This window comes from Protopterus annectens, chromosome 5.part0, assembly GCF_019279795.1.
Source record: "Protopterus annectens isolate FY-2018-M chromosome 5.part0, PAN1.0, whole genome shotgun sequence".
Lineage (NCBI taxonomy): Eukaryota > Metazoa > Chordata > Ceratodontiformes > Protopteridae > Protopterus > Protopterus annectens.
In genome coordinates, this window is record NC_056735.1 from 1,748,061,472 (window position 1) to 1,748,081,895 (window position 20,424).

Below are 20,424 nucleotides of genomic sequence, written 5' to 3' on the forward strand. Positions count from 1 at the left end.
CTGCACAAAGGGTGTGGATGTGCAGCCTCTAACAAACATGTACTAAAAAGCCTGAATGGACCTACAATCTTTTTTTATCACAGCTGTCTTCCAGAAGATGGCTTTTTATGCAAATTACATGGTTCCAAATGAGCTTCCACAGTGTCCTAACACCACCTCAGTCCTAAAATCCTACTAATGAACAGTTAAGACCAAATCTTTTAAGATATACAATGCAAGACATTATACAGAGTTCAGTTCAATGAAATGCATGTTTTAACTCATTTAATGTCAATAATTTTCATTGTGAAGCATACTGTCACAGACATTCCAGTTTTCCAGTTTGTAAACATTTTACATCTTTACTTACATATTTACTTTTGTCTCATATATGTGAGTCTACATTCAAATAAGACAGGGATTAGATCTATTTTAAAATGTGAGTTTTATAAACAAAATATTTTTTCCAATTTAATTAAAGTAATAAGCAGCAGTATCATTTGAAAAAGCTGCAGTATCCCTTTTCAGTACAATTCTAATATTTGTTTTGCAAAATCAAAATCATTCTTATTATAAATGCTGTTTACAAAAAGCTGCAGTGCTGTTATGCTACAAACATGTTTTAAAAAAATCATCATGAGAATTTTGCATTCTGATATCTAAAAAGTGTGACGGGGTATAAGTCTATTAAGATGCACAGTAAAAAGACAAGGCTGTGGAGGATTCCTAGCTGCAACAGGAGTTGTAGACACTTATTCTATATTACTTCACAACTCACTTGAATCAGTATCAAATTAGCTCAGAACAAAGTGGCAATACTGTAACTTAATGGTGATTTCCTTTTCTGTTGGACTGTCCTGCTCTTCTTATAAGTGTTCTGGATTCCCTTTGAACTTGTGAACAAAGCATGAAAAGACAGGTACCATCTTTCTTCAAAAAGTATAGATATAGTCTTTTTTGTGGGAATGGGAGACTGCCTTTTGTCAAGCTGTCTTTCTGGTGAAGATGACTTCATGAAAAAATGCAGCCTCTTTGCCATGAGGGGGTTACTTTAATAGGTTTGCTATGGAACATTATTATGGGCATGTGATAATACAGTTGTGCCCTTTTACTGCCTGTTTCTGGATTTAAAGATTAAATTCAAACAAAGCATACCTCTCAGCTGTCCAGATTTTCACCTCATAGTTTTGGTCTGTTTCTTATAAAAAAATTTGTTTTCTAGCAAATCACTGAGGATTAAATAAAAAAAAATAATGGCAGACTCTTGAGATTTAGACTTCACACCCTTGATAAACTTAATACAAATGCAAAACCTGTTATTCTATCAACTTTCTATGGTTATATAAGAATATTCAACACCTGTCCCTATTTTGGGGCTTTTGTTCCCCCATTATTTATGGCTTTGTACAGATTTCTTTTGCTAAGAGGTTGAAAAGTATGTCAAAAACAAAGAAATTAGATTATTTAGCTTGTTTTTCAAATTTATCTTATTTCTTCTCTCACATCTATTGTATATGCAAAGTTAATATATCCAGCATTTGGCTGCTGGATTGATGTAGTAATATTTGGTGACTTCTGAAATATGACATACTGTTTCAGTAATGCTGAGCAACATGTTATAAACTGCATACGCCAAGAACATTAAATTTCAGAAGTCTTTGTTTTTATTTAAAGATGGGGATCTTCCATGCACTCTGTACACAAGACAGTGTTCAGGTAATGGTAATAATACAGGGATTCTACTTCTGAGGGCTTCCAGTTTATGTTGGGCTCGACATGTGTACTATAGATTTCCTAAGCTGCAGAAAAACAAACAATTTACAAATGTGACTAGGTTTCTGGGAAAGACTATTTAATTCTCCTAGTGTAACATATATACACAAGTGCATGTGGATGTCACAGGATCACTACCTCTGCGGTCATTTGTTCTGGTAACATCTATCAGAAGTAAAGATATTCTTTGTTTAAAAAATTTGAGAAAACATAGCTGAAGTCCTAATTGCCTTTTTTTTCTTCTTTGCAAGTCAATGTTTAGAACTTGACAGATAAAAAAAATCAAGATGTACTGGAAGTATTGGATATTTGTTGAATATTTATCTAAGGGTTAATACTGATAATGTGTTTTTTTGGGAGGGGGGATGATGGATATTATAACCTTTAATAATACTGTCCTGTCACAAAATATTTATTACTTTTAGAATAGCTATTAGATATGCTTACAGATTACTCCAATATTACAGGAGGGAATTTAGTTATCTTTGCTGATTTATTTTAAACAATGTTTTTATTTTTGATGGAAAGAGACCACTGTGGAGGTATTTTTTTGTCCCACCACAAATCTTCTTTGTATATGCAACAGGAAGAATTAAGCAGTGATCACTGAAGTTAATACACAGTAACAATATGCATCATTTTGTAGATGCTCTGTGGTTGATGTGATTATTTGATGGGATAGCACAAATGATTTAAATGTCAATTTTATAATATACTAGTAAGAGAAATAAACAGATTTTTAACACATCCTCCTATGTGTTCTATCCAATTCAGGGGCATAGAGGTGGCACAGCCTACCCATGCAAGTGATAGACACAAGGCATAATCAAGCCCTGGATTGCATTAAATGGATTTCCTAGATACAATTGTAAATACAGAAATAAAATTGTTTCACATTTATAAAAATAAATAAATTAGAAATAGAAAAACTTATTTGTAAAGGCAATATTTTCAGCATAAATCTATTAAAAATATATACAAAGGGCATTTGTTTAGAATGCCACAAATTATTAACAAACAAGGATATTATGAGTTAGGCTGCACCAAGTTGATGACAAACTCTCACAATCCCAGGAAAGCCAATATCAGGCAAGCTGTGCCAGTAGCATAGAGGGATAAAGTCCTAACTATGACTGAGTTCAACTAGTGGCTTGGGATCTAAATGGCACAGTCTGAGAGGATGAGGATGGATGTGCCCATGCTGGGGAGAAGGGGTGAGTACTGGTCAGTCTTGCCACTATTCCCTGACATGATCTCTACTACAGGGTAGAGATGGAGTTGGTAGGTATGAGACAGTAAAGGGACAATATTGGCAATACACCTAAGCAGGTGGTGGCAGCCCTTGATGGTCACTTGCAAAGAAGAAAGGAGCAGGCCATCCTTACAATGACATAGGTACCCATGTCATCATCCAAGGGAGGGATTAAGGCCATTCATACAAAATGCTCTCACTACCGAGATGCCAGTGACAGCATCAAACACCCCAATGTCTACCTGGATGATGGCCCTGATGGATAACTCTGACCTTAGTGGATCTGAGAGAAAGATTCTCCATCCCTAGGAAATTAATGGTCTTGAGAACAATATGAAGAGGGAAAAGGACACAGAAAAAAAAACTACGCATGTCTAAGGACAAAATAAAGAACTTAAAGAATTATAGCTTCACCATATTTACATTAAATCCACATCAGAATGTAGAAATGTTGTAGGTTACTGCAAATGTGGAAAGGAATGCATTTAGTAATATGCATATTGGTAACACTGCATCATTCGCTTTAATTGAAAACTAATTAAAACACAGTGATAATAAGTGTTTCAATAAATAATTGCAGTTTTTAAAATCGGGTCAGGTTTCTGGTATTTGGAGTACATACCTTAATTTCGCTGTGTGAAGGGGCCAGAATACTAAGGACAAGCTGGCATTTAGTATAGTGAATACATGTAACAAAGGTGTTCAATAAGAAAAGTATTCTTCACATGCAATGGGTGTAGTATATGTTGTGGTAAAATGTAAACTGATATGATTAATCATTTCCAGTAGTGAAAAAAATCTATATTAATTGCTTTGCCATCTATTCAACAACTTAAATGTTATGAAGGTAAATACTGATGCAAGTCATTATAGAATGGCATTTCACATAGCACATCAAGGAACATTGTTATGTCATATAAAACCAGAAGTAGTTAAAGCATTATCAAACACATTATGACTAATAATGATATCAAATATACCTTAAGTATCTTTTTATTGATGTGACAGATAAAATAGCTAAGGAGGTGATAAAAAATGCCGTTACTGAAGGAAAATGAATGGTAATGCCAGCAGAGCTCATACTTGGACATGGGACTTGAAGAAGACATTTCCACTAAGCCTATTTTTGGAAAAAGAAAGAAGGAAAGGAAAGAAAAGAAAAAAGATGCTTAAGAAAAGTAAAATAAATTACAGATAAAACTACTAAATTTATAAAACTTTTTGAAAGGTATTTAATATGCAAGGTTGTCACTTGCACACTACATGATGTATATTCTTTATGGAATCTCTTATTGCTGTTAAGGTCCAAGACCTCAGTTTTAATGATATTACTAATTTCATACCTCTATGCATTTAGTGAGGTAGTTTTGACTGGTCTAATGTATGACTATTTGATAAAGCCTTCATGTGAGATGAAAGTTTGCCTTTCCAGTATGTTAAGCTGCATTATTTTAGTTACCTGAGTGTAAATACTGCTATTTGTAAATGGCACTTTTGCCTGTTCTAATCCATTGCAGAGTGTATTTCTGGTTCTTGTCTCACAATACAGCCACAGTCCTTAGTTTATAAATCATAACTGACTGCAACACAATAATTTGGAATTCACGAGTACAATTATATCCTGCCACACAATACAGAGAAGCAGTGTGCCAACAACCCTGCATAAAATGGACTGGTGTTTGTACTTTTATGTGGGTGATTTCAGCCTATCCAATCCCACAACTTAGCTAAATATTAAGAAATATGACACAACAGCAATGTAGTTAAAATATTGATCATGTCAGGCAACTAGATGTCAAGAAAGTGTATATTGAAGAACCTAAACTTTGTTTGCTTAATTGAACTGATCCCACCATGTTGAAGGATAACATACAAGGAAGACCCAGGAAAGTTCCACAATACAATGCAAGAGGAATTTATTAGGGTAGACAGTCAACTACAAAGAGCATGTCTTAATGAGATGAAAGGAAGCGGAAGTATCTAAAGAAGGCCCAAAAGAGCTTTGTAGATGTGTGGAGAGCAAGCAATCAAGCTACATCAAGACAGTTTTCAGAGGCCAGGATTGAAACCCAGACAATGACGTTGAGGGGCAGTACAACTACTGTTTTAGCATGACTTTGCCAGACAATTATTTCCTGCACCAAGTGCAGAAAGATAAGAGCTGAAGCTTAAATGCAACACAACCATAAAAGCACTGTTTGGGCAGGTTACAATTAAAGAATTAAAGTTACATTCGTACTTGCTAGGGTGATATCTAATGGTATCACTGGATCGTGCAGGCCCATTTAAAACTAATGCTGTCTAAAGGTCTGACTTGTTAAGCCCACCATAGCATTTATAATTAGTTAATAAGCAAGGGGTCCAGATGACAAATGAGGAGCCTAGTCCAATTTTCCCAATTGCCCCAGAGTACTGTCTGGTTAAGTGACTTGCTCAGAGTCACATGAGATGGAAATGGAGGCTGAGAAAATCAAATCCTGGGCTACAGGATGCCGCTTGTTAACAGCTTGAACCATTTAATCCTCTATGTTAACTGCCAGGCCATAGTTTCCATACAAGATACAGCAAGCTTAGTACAAACAGGTGGGCATACTATAGTAGTGTAGCTCTATGGCACAACAGAACTATACCCTTAACACTGTGGTGGTGCTGGCAGGCTCCTAGTACAAATATACTCTATTGTCCATGCCTAAAAGAGTAACATGCTACCTGCATTCTATAGCTTCCAGTCAAAATCCTGATACAAGACTGTACTCAGCAGAACTGAAATAATCTGTAGCAAAAAATAAAGCCCGCATCTGTATCTGTTGTTTTGAGATGAAATACGGTGTTACAGTCTACAAGGGAAATAAAGTTAACAGTGCAAATAGCATAGTAGATTGATGCAGGGACATTCATCACTTTCAAATCCATCTGACATGAGAATGCGTATCACCACTATCAAATGTGCCTGATTTTCCTGTTTCATTTTTTGATGTGTATTTAATGTGCTGGAAAATGTAATGCCATGACAGCACTTGAAAAACATTCTCCATATGAGGTACAAAACTGGCAATCTGTATTAACAAGGAAATCACCCCACAATTCTGCAAGTATAGCTCAAAATCAGCAATTGCACAGCCCTTTACTTCCTCAAGGGTGTTTGTTACCTGTAAAGCTGACTTCTGCGGCGTGCATATTGGACCACACAATTTACAACAAACTACAAAAAATTAGCAACAGTACAAACAGCAGCTTAAAGTAAATAGGCTAATGAAACCAAATTATATCACTGACAACATACTTAACAAACTGGTATCTCTACAAAGGAAGATGGAGTGTAAGGAAATAACAGAAGGATGGTTATTTTGCCGTGGCATTAAAATTCAATTAAACAATACTGCAATAATGTCTATACTGCATAAAAATGTTTACTGTAGACAATGCATTTAGTATACTGATTTGTTTTGGTTTATGAGCCAGTGGTCAGTTATACCTGTTTCCAGTTGTTAACAAAATCTACATGGGAATGAAATGAATCTTGTTTGAAGACTGAAAGAGTAACTTGCATTAATTGCATTCAGGTGAAAGCTTGTGATTATTAACTTAGTCACAAAAAATTTAGAGTAATTTTGCTGCTAATAAATGGATGCAAAATGCTGGTTATATGTTTTGTTTACAAAGAATAGTGAATAATCCAGAACTGCATAGACAGCTGCTGTGCAAACTTAACAATATTACCTAATTCAGTCTTGCAATTTAACATGTAACATAAGAGAGAAATGCAGACAACCAATATACAGAACATTTCTTATGACATTTGGTACAGAATCTGGAATCTGCTTCAATGTGTAAGAAATGCCATAATGGGACTTCATCTTCAGGGCACACTGTATTTTCATAGACTATTTATTCCTTCTAGTTCTCCACTCAGGTATCTTTACATGAATAATAAACATATGCTGAATACCTGTAATATACTGTTTCCAGCTGTTTTAGTTTGAATAATCCACCCAAGTTATATATGTCTTGCTTCTGACTGCAGCAATGGTTACTGGTGTCCTCAATAATGATCATGCACAGAACAAAATACATTCAATGAATGAAAATCAAACTACCTTTCACATTAAAAAGGCTTATCATCCTAGAGAAATTACTGAAACATGTCTTCCTTGGTCTGACGGCTGTAATGCTGCGAGCTATTTTTGTCATTTATTTTAAGAAACTATAGGATAAGAACTGAAATCAAACTAATGAACTGTTTGGTGATTTAAAGTATGAAAGCCTGCCTAGGAATGCTCGTCTATGTGCTCACCATGGGTTTCCTATAACAAAGAATGTTATTATGAAGTTTCAACTTTTCACTACTGCAGTATTAGCAGAGTTCACACTTGTGTCTCACTACAATGAATGCAACAGCATGTACAAAAATGTTTTTTTCCTCATTGACAAAGCAACACAAAGACCAACAACCTGTTAGGTTACAGTTTAGATTTCAGCAACATAAATACTAGTTCCAAAATTAGGAACTAATGAATGCAATTATGATTACTGTACACATTATTAAATCAAATGTCATGGCATATTCACCCATCTAAGCAATTCTAAGCTGCCATTAATTCCACAGTATGAGGTTTGCATGCACTTATATGAACCGCCTGCTTTTCTATTTCTACAGGATACAGGTAAAGCATACTTTTCTTTTTCCAAGGACTACTTTCTTGACAGAAATTCAGACGTAAAGCATCCTGATAGCAGACTTCCCTTACAAAGGAGCAGTAAGAATATCATCTCACCATAGAGTGAAGCTACTTTACATTTGGATGGTGTACTCAGTATTCAGTCCAGCAAATAACTCTTTATAAAATTGATGTACCAGTAGTGCTAGTTACAGCTCACTCTCAACTGTGCAAATATTGCAACAGAGCTAATAATGATTATGGAATACTTCAGATATCCACGTTTTCCAGTAAATCACACTCTATGTTTTCCTCCAATCGACATAAAAGTTCTTTGCTGTCTACAGGAGGATATTCAACAGATGGAATGGACACATTATGAGGGTTCAATGACTTGTTAGCTTGAGCCATGAAGACACTACTCAGAGTTTTGAAGAAAGGTAGTAAATGAGTGATTCTGGGTATGGAACGTTCATTAAGGAGAGGAAATCTGAGCATCTTTGAAGACTTGTTCATATCGGATTGTTTTATTTCCTGGAAAGAAAGAATGTACAAAAAAAGATATTAGTTGTAATTGTACAACTTTTTTCTTCAACTTAAGCTGATTAATATGATTTATTCTTCGGTGTAAATGCTCAAGTGGAACACAAAACACATATGCTGCTTTCTACAGTGCATTACTAGCAATGATTCTTTCCAATGTATTTTGTGCTTATAGTCGAGAAAGAAGTAGGCATATTACAGTCTCACCCACAAAAATACAAATTCTTCCTCACTGCATGGTTCTTATCTGTGGAAGTTGTGGCTGTCGTAGTGCAAGCTACTTTCTTTGAAGGCAAGCAAAGTAATTGCCAGTTGCAATTCATGGACAGATGATAAACTGAGTACAATATCTTGGTCTACACAGACATCTTCCACTTAACATCCAAATTGTTCCAAAGAGGTCATGGCAGGGGGAATTACACTTTCCCTGAGATGTAGCAACCTCAGAACTGATTGTTTTAGTAAAAGGGTTTTGCTCTCTTGAAAATCTATTTTCAAATTCTGCTGTGAACTGCTGCTTTTCAGTCACAAGCAGAATGTGAAAAAAAGGAAAGTGAACAGATGACAAATGATCCCACAAAACTCCTTAAAAATCATCCCTCAAACTTGTTCGGTTCTGTCAAGTCTGATGAAGTACTCTACAACCTTAAATCACATTTTAATATGATACATCCCATTTCCTCCATTCAGGATACGACTGTAATACTAATTTCCCTACATCTCTCACAAACATTGAAACTTTTAACTCCCCAACAAAAATAAAAGGTCATATTTTTAAAATGTCTAAAACTGTACTGTAGCCCCATAACATGATGAATTACTACTTTCAATATCCTCTTGGTCTTCTTCACATATTCTAAAAACTCTGCTCATCTATCCCTTTCCTAAGCCAATTCACTATTCCACTTTTTCACAAACTCATGGCTCTGCTTTGCACTTCTACATGTTTCTTTTGAAGCATTTTACTCTGTTTTAAATAAACTAATGTAATGTTTATATTATTAACATTCTATCCTCAGCTGTTATTTATTCAGAGTATCTTCTTCTTCTTTCGACTTTTATGGTGTCGATTTGCCAGCCCAGCGCCCAACCTTCCACAGAAGGCACACACATGCACGCACTCATGCCTAGGGCCAATTTAGAGTGTCCAATCCACCTACAGTATGTCTTTGGGATATGGGAGGAAACTGGAGCACCCGGAGGAAACCGAAGTGACCACAGGGAGGACATGCAGACTCTGCACAGAAGGCACCCCAGCCGAGGATCGAACCGGAGAACCCCTTGCTGTGAGGCGACAACACTAACCACAGCACCTCCGTGGCTGCCCTGTCGTTTATACAAAGTATGATTACCATTTTTAAACACCTGTATTAAATTATCACTTAAGACATAGGCAATCATACATTAAAAAAAAAACATGCATATTATCATTTTCCATTTACATAAATTATATATTACTTCACTTCTTTTCTTTCCATGTGTCTACCATCAGTCCAACATTATATAAATGACTGAATTCCTGTTTTCCCATAAACCTTGCTTCTCTTCCTTGACATTATTTTGCATTTATTGTTCACACAATTTCCATTAATTTTTATGCAATTTGCTCCTTCCCTGATCTAAAGATCACTCTTCCAGCTCTTCTACTTCTTTTAGAACATTCAATACTTCAAATGCAGTTGGTTTAGACCTTAATTTCCATTTTCCAGTAATTGCTTTTTTTGGCAGCCACCAGAATTAAATTTAATACAGCCTTACTAAATCTGAGTTATTCAGATCCTATGTCCCAGCTCAAAATAATAATGTCATTAGTTACAGCCATTTGATCACACAGTATTTCTGACAGAGTATGCTGCAGGGAATTTTTACAATCTGCAAATTCATTACACTCCCAAAACATATGTTCTCAGTTACCTCTTTCTTCCCTATCACACATCCAACATTTGTTATCTATCTGAGGAAAATATTCTTTGGAGTCTACCTGGGTTATAAAAATATCTATGCAAACACTTGCAAGTGAAGATCCTAAACCTTCTAAACTTTGTTGCATACTTAGAAGCCATACATATATTCTCAAACTATTCTTTTGTAAATTGCTTTTGGAGTCTAGATTCCCAAACTTTTCTAACCTCCTCTGATTTATTCTTATAGTTATCATGCAATATTTTGTAAGCCGTACCCTTTTAACATCAGTTTTTGTTCTAGATTTGACTAAAAACCCAACAGAGCATGTCTTTCACTTATGATTCCACTATCCCACTCTATTACCTCACCCTCTCTAGTTATTTGCTCCCAAAACCTTGGATCCTTTGCCAGCATTATACATCACAAACCATACTGACACACTCCCAGTTGCAAACATTATACATCACTTATAATCTACCCAATCATTTTCAGTCAAATAGTACATAGCTCATTGAAGTCCTGCCTTCTTTTAATCGTCATTCCTTCCCTGCATGTACTGTTCCTACAATTCCCATTTTTTTTCCTATGTAGTTTGCTCCTATCTTTTTTCTAAAGATCTCAGTTCCAGTTCTTTTACTTTTGATCCTATATTCAATACTTCTAATATAGTTGGTTTAGATTTCCATTTTCTAGTAATTGCTTTTTTGGTAGCCACCATTAATTAGTGACAACAAAGCCTTATTTTCCTAGGCAATTCCGATTCTGTATCAGAGCCCAGAAAAATCATCTCCCTCATCACACCAATCTACCCACCCAACATCTCTGACAGTGCATCCCACAAGGAATCCTTAAAGTCCGCCAATTCAATGCACTCCCAGATAACATGTTCCCAATTACCTCTTTCTTCCCCATCACACCTCCAACATTTGCTATCTACAGTACCTGATGCAAAATTCTCTGGAGTCTACTTGGGGTATAAAAATATCTATGTAAACATTTCCAAGCAAAAATCCTAAATCGTCTAGACTTTGTTGCATATCTGGGGGACATACATAAATCCTCCTATTGTTTATTTGTGAATTGTTTATCCAGTCTCTCTTCCCAACCAATCCTTTCTAACCTCCTCTGATTGATTCTGTTCTAGATTCTAATAAAACTCAGCCAATGCTGGTCTTTCATTTAGGACTCTTTTCCTGTACTCTTGATATCAATCCTTGATAGGGAAGGCAATCTCTAACCTGCAGTCCAAATAAATTCTTGGCATCTTCTCATTCTATCATCTTTCCCTCTCTAGTTATTTGCACCCAATACCTTAGTTCATTTGCCATTTTATTCCAATAAATTCCACCCCCTCTTGCCTATTGTCTGTATCCCTAATTGCAGTCATCCCTATCGGCAGAATTGTCTTTCTCCATTCCCATGTTGTCTTGGTTCTTAGGATACTTTCTGCTACTTTATGCATATAATATTATGTATGGTTATTGTTTTTCTCCTTAAAGGCCTGCATCCAAAATCCCATTCTCTACCTGTTTCTTGAGCTTCCCCCCAGTTTCAACATCATCACTTTCCGCATTGAATTATAGTTTTCTGCTTGTGCTACGTATAGGAGCCTTAACTGTGTAGCTCTGAAATACCCCTTCAAATTGGGTAATCAATCTGCCTTGTTCTACGGAAAGAAACAGCTTATCCCACATGACTCTTGCCATCTTTCCCTCCGAAATAAAGCCCTTCAGCTCTTTTATTAATTGGTATCCACAATTTCTCCTCTGGCTGATAAAAATATGCCTGATCTGTGTATAAGATTAAAGGGACTAAAAACATTTTGACTGCTTGTATGTTACTATTCATATGCATATAACAAAGCTTCCATATTCTCAGTTTTTGTATTATCGTTTGTTTACTCTATTCTCATATATCCTTAGCTGAAATACCAGAATCATTTTTCATCCATACTCCTAAAAACGTCATTTTATCATATCCCCATAAGTAAGGATATTGCTGAACCAATTTGTGTATTGGTACATAATTTAGTACGGTTGTCTTTGTTTTAGCTTCATTAATTTTGTATCCTGAAATGATATGAAACTGTCTCAAAATGTTCCATAACACCATAATGTCTCTTTCTGGTTTTGTCAGGTATAAAATAGTATCATCTGCAAATAGAGCCAGTTTTTCTTGACTACCATACCAATTATATCCTTGAATTTCTGAGTCCTTTATTTTCTTAGCCAATGTTTCTAAATACTAAGCAAATAACAAAGGGCAAAGAGGATAGCCCTGCCTGGTTCCTCTGCTCAAGCAAAAATATCAGAAATGACTACACCCACTTTAATGTTCACTTCCAATGCCTCATATATCCTCCTAATCAACCTCATACTTTTTTTTTTCAGGAAATGCAAATGCTTCCATTGCTCTGTTCATAAAGTCCCAGCTTATCCTGTCAAATGCTTTCTCTGCATCAAGGCCCACCAACAACAATGATATTTTCTTACATTCTGCTTCCCTCTGGATCATCAATGCTCTGTTAATGTTGTCATATGTTTGTCTACCTCCACAAAACCACACTGATCCATATCTATCAATTTTAACATTATTTTTGTCATTCTTTTAGCCATTATAGACATGAACACGTTATAATCATGGTTTAGTATTGAAATAGGCCTGTATGAAGCTGGGTTATATGGATATTTACCCTCTTTAGGTATTACAGCTACCATTGCTTTCTTCCAGGATGCTGATACTTCTCTACCTCTTAAAATAGTGTGAAACAAAAACCTTCGAGATCTTTATAATTTTTTCCCCACCTAGCTTCCAAACTTCCACAGGAATACCATCTATTCCTGGGGACTATCCTGTAGATAGGTCATACATCACAATTTTTATTTCATCTCCTTGCATCCAAATCATTAGTAATTGAGCCTAATCTACCTCTAACCTTGGCGTATTTAATTCTTCACTTAATTCTTCCATAAACATTTCCATTTTGTATCTTTTCTTGATTTCCTTATTTCTCTGCTTCTTACAGACTTTTGTAGAATTTCTGAAATATTTCTAATACCTCTACAGGATCTTTTGTTACCTTTCTAGTTATAGGCTCCCTAAGCTTGGTAACAACCCTTTCTAATTTCTGTTGCCCGAGTCGTTGTACTAGAAGTTTTTGTGCTGTAATGTTATTATCAAAAACAGTGCCTTAACAGCAATCTTTCTAAACTTGTGCATATTATGAAGGTAATCTCTTATTTTCTGCTTAGCATTCTGCAGTTGATCCTTTTCTTGTTCTGTGAGATTCCCCCTATTCTGCAGTACTTTAACATTTGTCAGTCCCTCTAAATAACTCTAAATAATTCTTGTTACTTCTTAATCACAGCTCTCTTTCTTTTATTTCCACCCTATTTTTAACCTCCACCTTAATTTTATCCCACTCCCCAGCGCTATTTTCATAAGAAATTTCTATCCTCTCTAATAGCTCCTGAATAATCTTGACTACCAATTCCTTAAATTCCTCCCTTTTCAGCATATTGGTTCGGAAAACGCCAGTGTCTCATTTTTATTTCATTACCCTGGCTTTTTATTTTAGTTATTATTGGCGCATAATTTGAAATAGTTATTGTGTATGTATTAAGACCTTCAATTAAATGCATGTGTTTTTGTAAATTCTGTCTAGCCTAGCCCAGTTTTTATACCTTTGGGAATAATATGTAAAAATCACTCTGAACTCCCATTACTGAATTCACATCTTCCATGCCAAATATTTTCATAAATTTCTTCAAAAATCTACCCTCCTTTGTTTTATTTTCCCTTCTGGGCCCCCCAGACAAATTTTCACCGCTGCAAATCACATTCCAATCCCCACCTCCAAGTAATATTCCTTGCTGAAAACTAATTATTTCTCCCAGAATTTTCTTAAGCTCCATTATAGCAGTTTTAGGTGGAATATAAATACATTCCAATGTAATCCTCTTCCCTTGCCAGTAGCCCCTTAGCCCTAAAATCTGCCATTATCATTTTTGTCGTCTTCTGTCACTAATGGAGCTCCTCTTGCAATTAATAGAAGTACTTCTCTTTTCCATTGCACCTGGTCATCATCATCAGCCCCCTTTTTCCCATTTTTCTACATGGGATCAGGGTATCGTGTTAACTGTCACAAACTCTCTCGATCAAGTGTGACACTCCTGCCTACTTCAACATTCATGCCTGTCGCAGATCTTCTTTCACACAATCCATCCACCTCTTTGCTGGACATCCTCGCTTCCTCTTACCCTCTTCCTGTCTGTCCCAAATCTTCCTCACCAGATTGTCTTCTGCTTTTCTGCACATGTCCAAACCACCGTAATCTGTTCTCTTAGATCTTTTCTGCAATTGGAGCTACTTTGGCTTCTGCTCTTATGTCCTCATTTCTTCGTCTGTCCCACAATGTGCATCCTACAACCCTTCTCAGGCACTTCATTTCCATCACCTCTAGCTTCAACTGTTCTGTCTTTACTGCCCGGGTTTCTGTACCATACAGTAGTACTGGTCGCACCACTTCTTGTACATCTTACTTTTCAGCTTCTTTGGCATTGTTCTGTCAGGCTACGCCTGACAGTCTATGCCATTTGGCTGCAGCCCCTCTAATTTTAGCTTTGACCTCTTCATTCAGAGTTCCCTTTTCCACAACAGCCCCTCCCACATACTTGAAACTGTTAACCTGTTCCACTATCTTCCCTTCTATCTCTATTCTCACCTTCTTCTGATTTTCCCAATTTGCTGGCATTACCGCTGTCTTATCTGTGCTTAGTTTCATCCCATGTGCCTTCAGTTTTGCAGTCCATTCCCCTATCCTTTCCAGAAGTTCTTGCTCAGAGTCTGCCTGTAATGCCACATCATCTGCATACAGCACCTTTGTTGATATGTCCCCTCCGATCTGTTTGCTAATGTAGTCCATCACCAGTATGAACAGCAGTGGGCTCAGAGCCGAATCCTGGTGTACACCCATTGCTACTGGGAATCCCTCTGTGAGGCCAAACATTGTTCATACTTGAGTCATTGGATCCTTGTACATAGCCTACACTAAATCTACCAATGTTTCTGGGATGTCAAACCACTGCAGTACTGCCCAGATCAGCTTTCTTGGGACCTTGTTGTATGCTTTCTCCAAGTCTAGGAATGCTCAGTTGGACACTCTCCTCATCTCTAGCTTCTTCTCAAATAACTGCCTCATCGGGTCAATTGTGCTGTATCCTGATCTGAATCCGAACTGCTCATCCCCATCTTACATTCTACTACTCTGCGTATCCGTTTATCAATCACCCTCTCCAGAACTATCATGCAATTTGTTAGGAGTTTAATGCCTCTGTACTTCCCACATTTGTGGATGTCCCCTTTGTTCTCGGACACTGGCACGAGTATGCTTATTCTTCAGTCATCTGGAATACGCCTTTCTCTCCATACTTCTACGAGTACCCTCAGGAGCCATTTCTCTCCTATCTCACCTAGCATCTTTAGCATATCTGCTGTAACATCATCTGAGCCTGCTGCTTTCCCTGACTTCATTTTCCTTAGTGTTGCCCTTACTTCTTCTAGGGTAAGCTCCTCTTCTTCTTTCATCATAGGCTCTTTCTTGGGCAAAACAGCTTCTGTGGGATTTTCTTCATTCAGAAGCTGCTAGAAATGCTCCTTCCATCTGCCTTTGATGTCCCGTGGACTTGTCAGCAGGTTGTTGCTGGCATTCCTTATGGAGGGTGTCTGACTATCTTCTTTATCTTTCTGTCTTTGCCTTCCAACCTAATATAGTTTCTTTGTGCCACTTACTGAGTCACTTTCCAGAAGATGATAGAGTGCCTCCGATGTCCTATTCTTTGCTATTGCAAATTCTTTCTTAGCTTCTTTGTTAGCCAACCAGTAGTCCTTCTGAGCTTGGTCAGTCTTTTCTATCTCCCACTTTTTCCTGCACTCCTTTCTTTTGATGACTTCCTGGACTTCTGCATTCCACCACCAGCTTTCCTTATGTGCCTTATTTCCATACCTGGCTCGGCCACATATCTTTTCTCTAGATCTAACACATGCTGTTCTTAGGCGCTGCCATTCTTGTTCAACTCCACCTACTTCCTCCTCTTCTTGTGGTGCTAGTGCCCTGAGTAATTCCTTGAACTGCTGTACTTTTTCTCCAGTCAACTTCCAGGTCTTCAGATTGGTCTCTGTTGGCCTTAGAGCCTTATCTGACCACTGCTTGCAGATGAGTGTGGCAACTAATGGTTTATGCTGTGGGCCGACTGTTTCGCTGGGGATGACTTTCCAATTATGGATTCTACCCCAATGCCTTTTCCTTACTAGGAGGAAGTCTACCTGAGTTGCATGTTGGCTACTCTTGTATGTGATCTTGTGACTCTCTCTTTCTGAAGCATGTGTTGACTCCTTTTAAGCCATATGCAAGACAGAAATCTAGAATGACTTCTCCTTCTTTATTCCTTTTGCCCCACCCGTGTGGATCCAGGCACTCCTCATATCCTGTTCTGTCTGTCCCAATATATGCATTCAATTCACCCATTATCAACACCAATTCATGTTGTCCTGCTTTATCTAGTAGATCCTGTGACTGCTGTCTAAATGCACGCTTTTCCTCACTATCACAACCCTGCTGTGGGGCATTGGTTGAGATTATGAATAATGCCCTATCATTACACTGGAGTCTGATTGCCATGAGTCTGTTATTAATTCTGATGATATCCCTCACTGCCTTTTGAAACCTCTCTCCCACAATTCGTACACTATTTTTCTCCCCACATTTCATGTCCCCCTCCTGAATAGTACAGCCTGGATCCCAAGCCAAGTGGCTTTGCTGCACTGCCCTTCCATCTTGTCTCTTGTATACATGGGATGTCTAGCCTCCTCTGTATCATCATGTCATCCACTTCCAACTGCATCATGTCAGTGAGCCTACATTAAGCGTAGCAATTCTCAGTTCATATTTGGCAGGTTGGTTGGTTTACATCCAGCTTTCACTCAACAGAGCTATCCCAGGTAACCCAGGCTAGGCAACTAGACACAGTTTGTCCAAGGTATTCCACTGAATAACCACCCTGAAAACCTTTCTTTATCAAATGCAAATGTTCAGTTCTTTCTAAGTCTGTTTCCTTTAACACAGCTACTTGCACTCTATATTGTTTTAATTTAGTTCACTACTCTTTCTTTTTTGTACTTATCTGTGAGACTGTTGACATTTAAAGACATCACAGAAAGCATTATTGCATTAAAAAAATATTTTTCCACCTTTTATGTATAGCTCCTTTTTTGTTAAATGCCTAGTTCCAGCTTTTGTGTTACATGCATATACTGTTTGGTAGGCTGAACTTTTATACAGTTGTTTCTTGTGATAACCATTTGAGCCCATGTCATATCTTACAAAACTTTTTGTTTTATTGAAAGCTCTCAAGCAAACAGACAAACAAAACACCCAATACCCCCTAAAACCTATTAACTTAATACTAACAGACAGAATTATGTACATCTTCAAATATTGAAGTTTTACCCTCCTAATAGGGACAAAAGTCCCAAACTGAAAGCTACACTCACAGACTTCAGTTAACCTAAAAGAAAGGTTATACATGCTAAAATGCATGCAGCAGCCTGTGGTACTACTAAATGCCAATTGGTTTTGTCTTGGCTTTACAGCTCTCCCAGCTGGGAAAACCCATAAATGCTTTCAGAGAGCATCATATCCTAGCCAATTTCTCTTTTCTTTTTTTTTCCACAACTAAACACTTTCCACCAGACTGTGGCTAGTTTCTCTTTATCAGAATGTCTCTATGGAGACATGAGATGTTAAGTTTTATTTCAATCTAATCTAATTTGACTTCAGTATTTGAGGTTACTTGGATGTCATCAGGACAACTTATCACCCCCTTTGTGGAGCCTGTTTTGCATACAATCTTTAGAGATAATTGTGGGGGGGATTCAGATATTCAGGGATTTGAACAGAAATATCAGAAGTGAAGCTGGCACTAAATTTGTTTGCAGGGATACTGCCAGTTTCAGTTGCATAGAACAGTAGGCCTCATTATAAATGTAGGGTACAGTTTTTTTTAGTTTTTGAACATAGCTAAAGAAGGATTTATAACTATCTTTGGCTTCAGAGTCTAGCCTAAGTTTATAGACTCCATTAGTGAACCTGATATTGTTCTGCTGTTTTATTTGTGCAATGCCTTTGATAATGTCCTTCAGATGATACGTTATTGCTCTGCTATATAATTTAAGGAGGCTATTTATTTGGTTTCAAAGTTTTATTGTAGTAGACTGCCAGATTGGTTTGTTTTTGAATTTCTCATGAAACATGGTTATGCATTTTTTTTCGAAGTGGGTGTAGCATTCCTTACTGAAGCTTGATTTTGTATTAGGGTTTGGGAGGTGCAGTCTTAAGTGAATTTTGATATTTCATCATACAGTATGTTAAGATTGGCATCTTTATAGTCCTCAAATTGAGTAGGGTTTGTTTTTGGAATTTTAAAGTCGCAAGTTTATGGTAGACTTCACTGGGATGGAGATACCAGAGGAGCAGTGCAACAGGCAGCCATATGTGTAAAAGTAACGTCAAGAATGCGCCTTCTTGTGGGTTTCTTTACCAAATGTTTCATTTGATTGTTTTGATTTACATTTCCTGCCTTCTCTTCTAAAGGGCTTGTGCTGTGGTGTTAGTATGTTTATTTAAAGGCAAGCCTTCTACAGATTCACCTTCATTACAAGCTTAAAAGATTAGAGTCCATTTCCAAATCACAGAAACATGATGATATTTTTAAAATAAAGTTATCACGTTTTATGTTGGTTCCAATTGATTTCTGTGACTGATTCATAGGATTTCCAAAACTGGAAAGCATACTTTTTCTTTCACCAGGTAAATGCTATGTTTTTGTTATAATTATTCATATTATATATGCTCTAGTTTTCGTTGTCTATAATTCTGCTTCCAGTAACTGCATTTCATACAGATATTGACCCTTTAAATTAATGAATTCTGATTTGGAGGTGAAGACTTGAACCAGTTTGGATTTTTAACAGTTTCATTTTGAATTTTCAACTGACCTTCATGACATGAACCAAATAGATCTAAAAGTAATTTAGAAGCATTTTTCTGTACTGAAGGTCATTTGATCATAAAGTTTTATTATCACCACCAACTCAGATTCTAAATATTCCTGAAAGCCCACAGAGGTCATATCATTTTTATCTAATCATTCTATAGTTTTAAAAACCATACCACAGCTTACACTAACAATAGTTATTCCATTTCCTTCTCTCATTGCTATTTCGATGACAAGAGCTACTTCCGGTTTGTCAGGAACCAGAAAACATAATATTGACTTAATCATGCCATGGGAAGATTTATAAATATAATGAGGTTGCCATCTTGCCATTGGATTCAAAAACACAGTCTTCATATTTTATCAGTTCAGAACCAGCACTCACTACATTTAAAATCCATCAACAAATGAAAAACACAGTCCTGTTTAATTTCTAGCTAATCTTTCAGATAATGCAGATGTAATGTGAGCATTTTATCAAAGTGAGAAAAATGATTTGTCGGAGTCAATCATGTGACATCATTAAGTTTATTTAAAGGTGGTAATTTTCCAAAGTGTTTTTATACTGTAATAATAACTTATACAGTGAAAATGGTCTGCATTTCTGAGTTGTCTCAAAAAATTAGCCATATGAAGTTTAAAGGACTGCTGGACTTGTTTGGTGTGACTATTACTTACATTTCATGGACTCAGTAAAGGACTCTCATCAGCTAGTGGACTGCATACATATGTGTGTGTATCTACTTATATGGATCTACTTCAGTGCATTGACTTACCATAAAACCGATGTCCAGATACCTGAGACGAAAGAACCGAACAGACCAGGACACCGAACATACAAAACAGCAAAAAATAAAACCAGGAAATCGTTATGTTGTCCAACACCACTACGTAAACAAACCACACTAAAATCAACCCACCCAAGTCGGGGAATTCTCCCACTATGCCTCCCCTACTTAAACATACCAACTCCGAGATCTCACTACAGTGTGGAAAAGGTCACCATTTTTGCACCTAACTCTTTTCCTGTGTTGAATTTCCACTGTTTTGCAGTTTGGAGTCCTGATCTTTTCTGTCTCTTTATCTCGGGTATCTGGGCTTTGATCAAATAAGTCGGTCTACTGAAGTAGACCCATTTATATATATATATATATATATATATATATATATATATATATATATATATACTATATATATATATATATATACTATATATATATATATATATATATATATATATATATATATATATATATATATA

The 20,424-nt window shown here is 36.7% G+C and overlaps 1 protein-coding gene across 1 annotated transcript in view; it reads right to left on the bottom strand.

Moving 5' to 3' along the window:
• Positions 1 to 232: 232 nt before the first annotated feature.
• The window catches only part of DOP1B (DOP1 leucine zipper like protein B), a 2,336,114-nt gene continuing 2,315,922 nt past the window's right edge, over positions 233 to 20,424 (bottom strand). Inside the window, exon 37 of the mRNA XM_044071549.1 lies at positions 233 to 8,196. Within this exon, the coding sequence (XP_043927484.1) occupies positions 7,933 to 8,196 (264 nt within the window). The 3' untranslated portion in view covers positions 233 to 7,932. The remainder of the gene's footprint in view (positions 8,197 to 20,424) is intronic.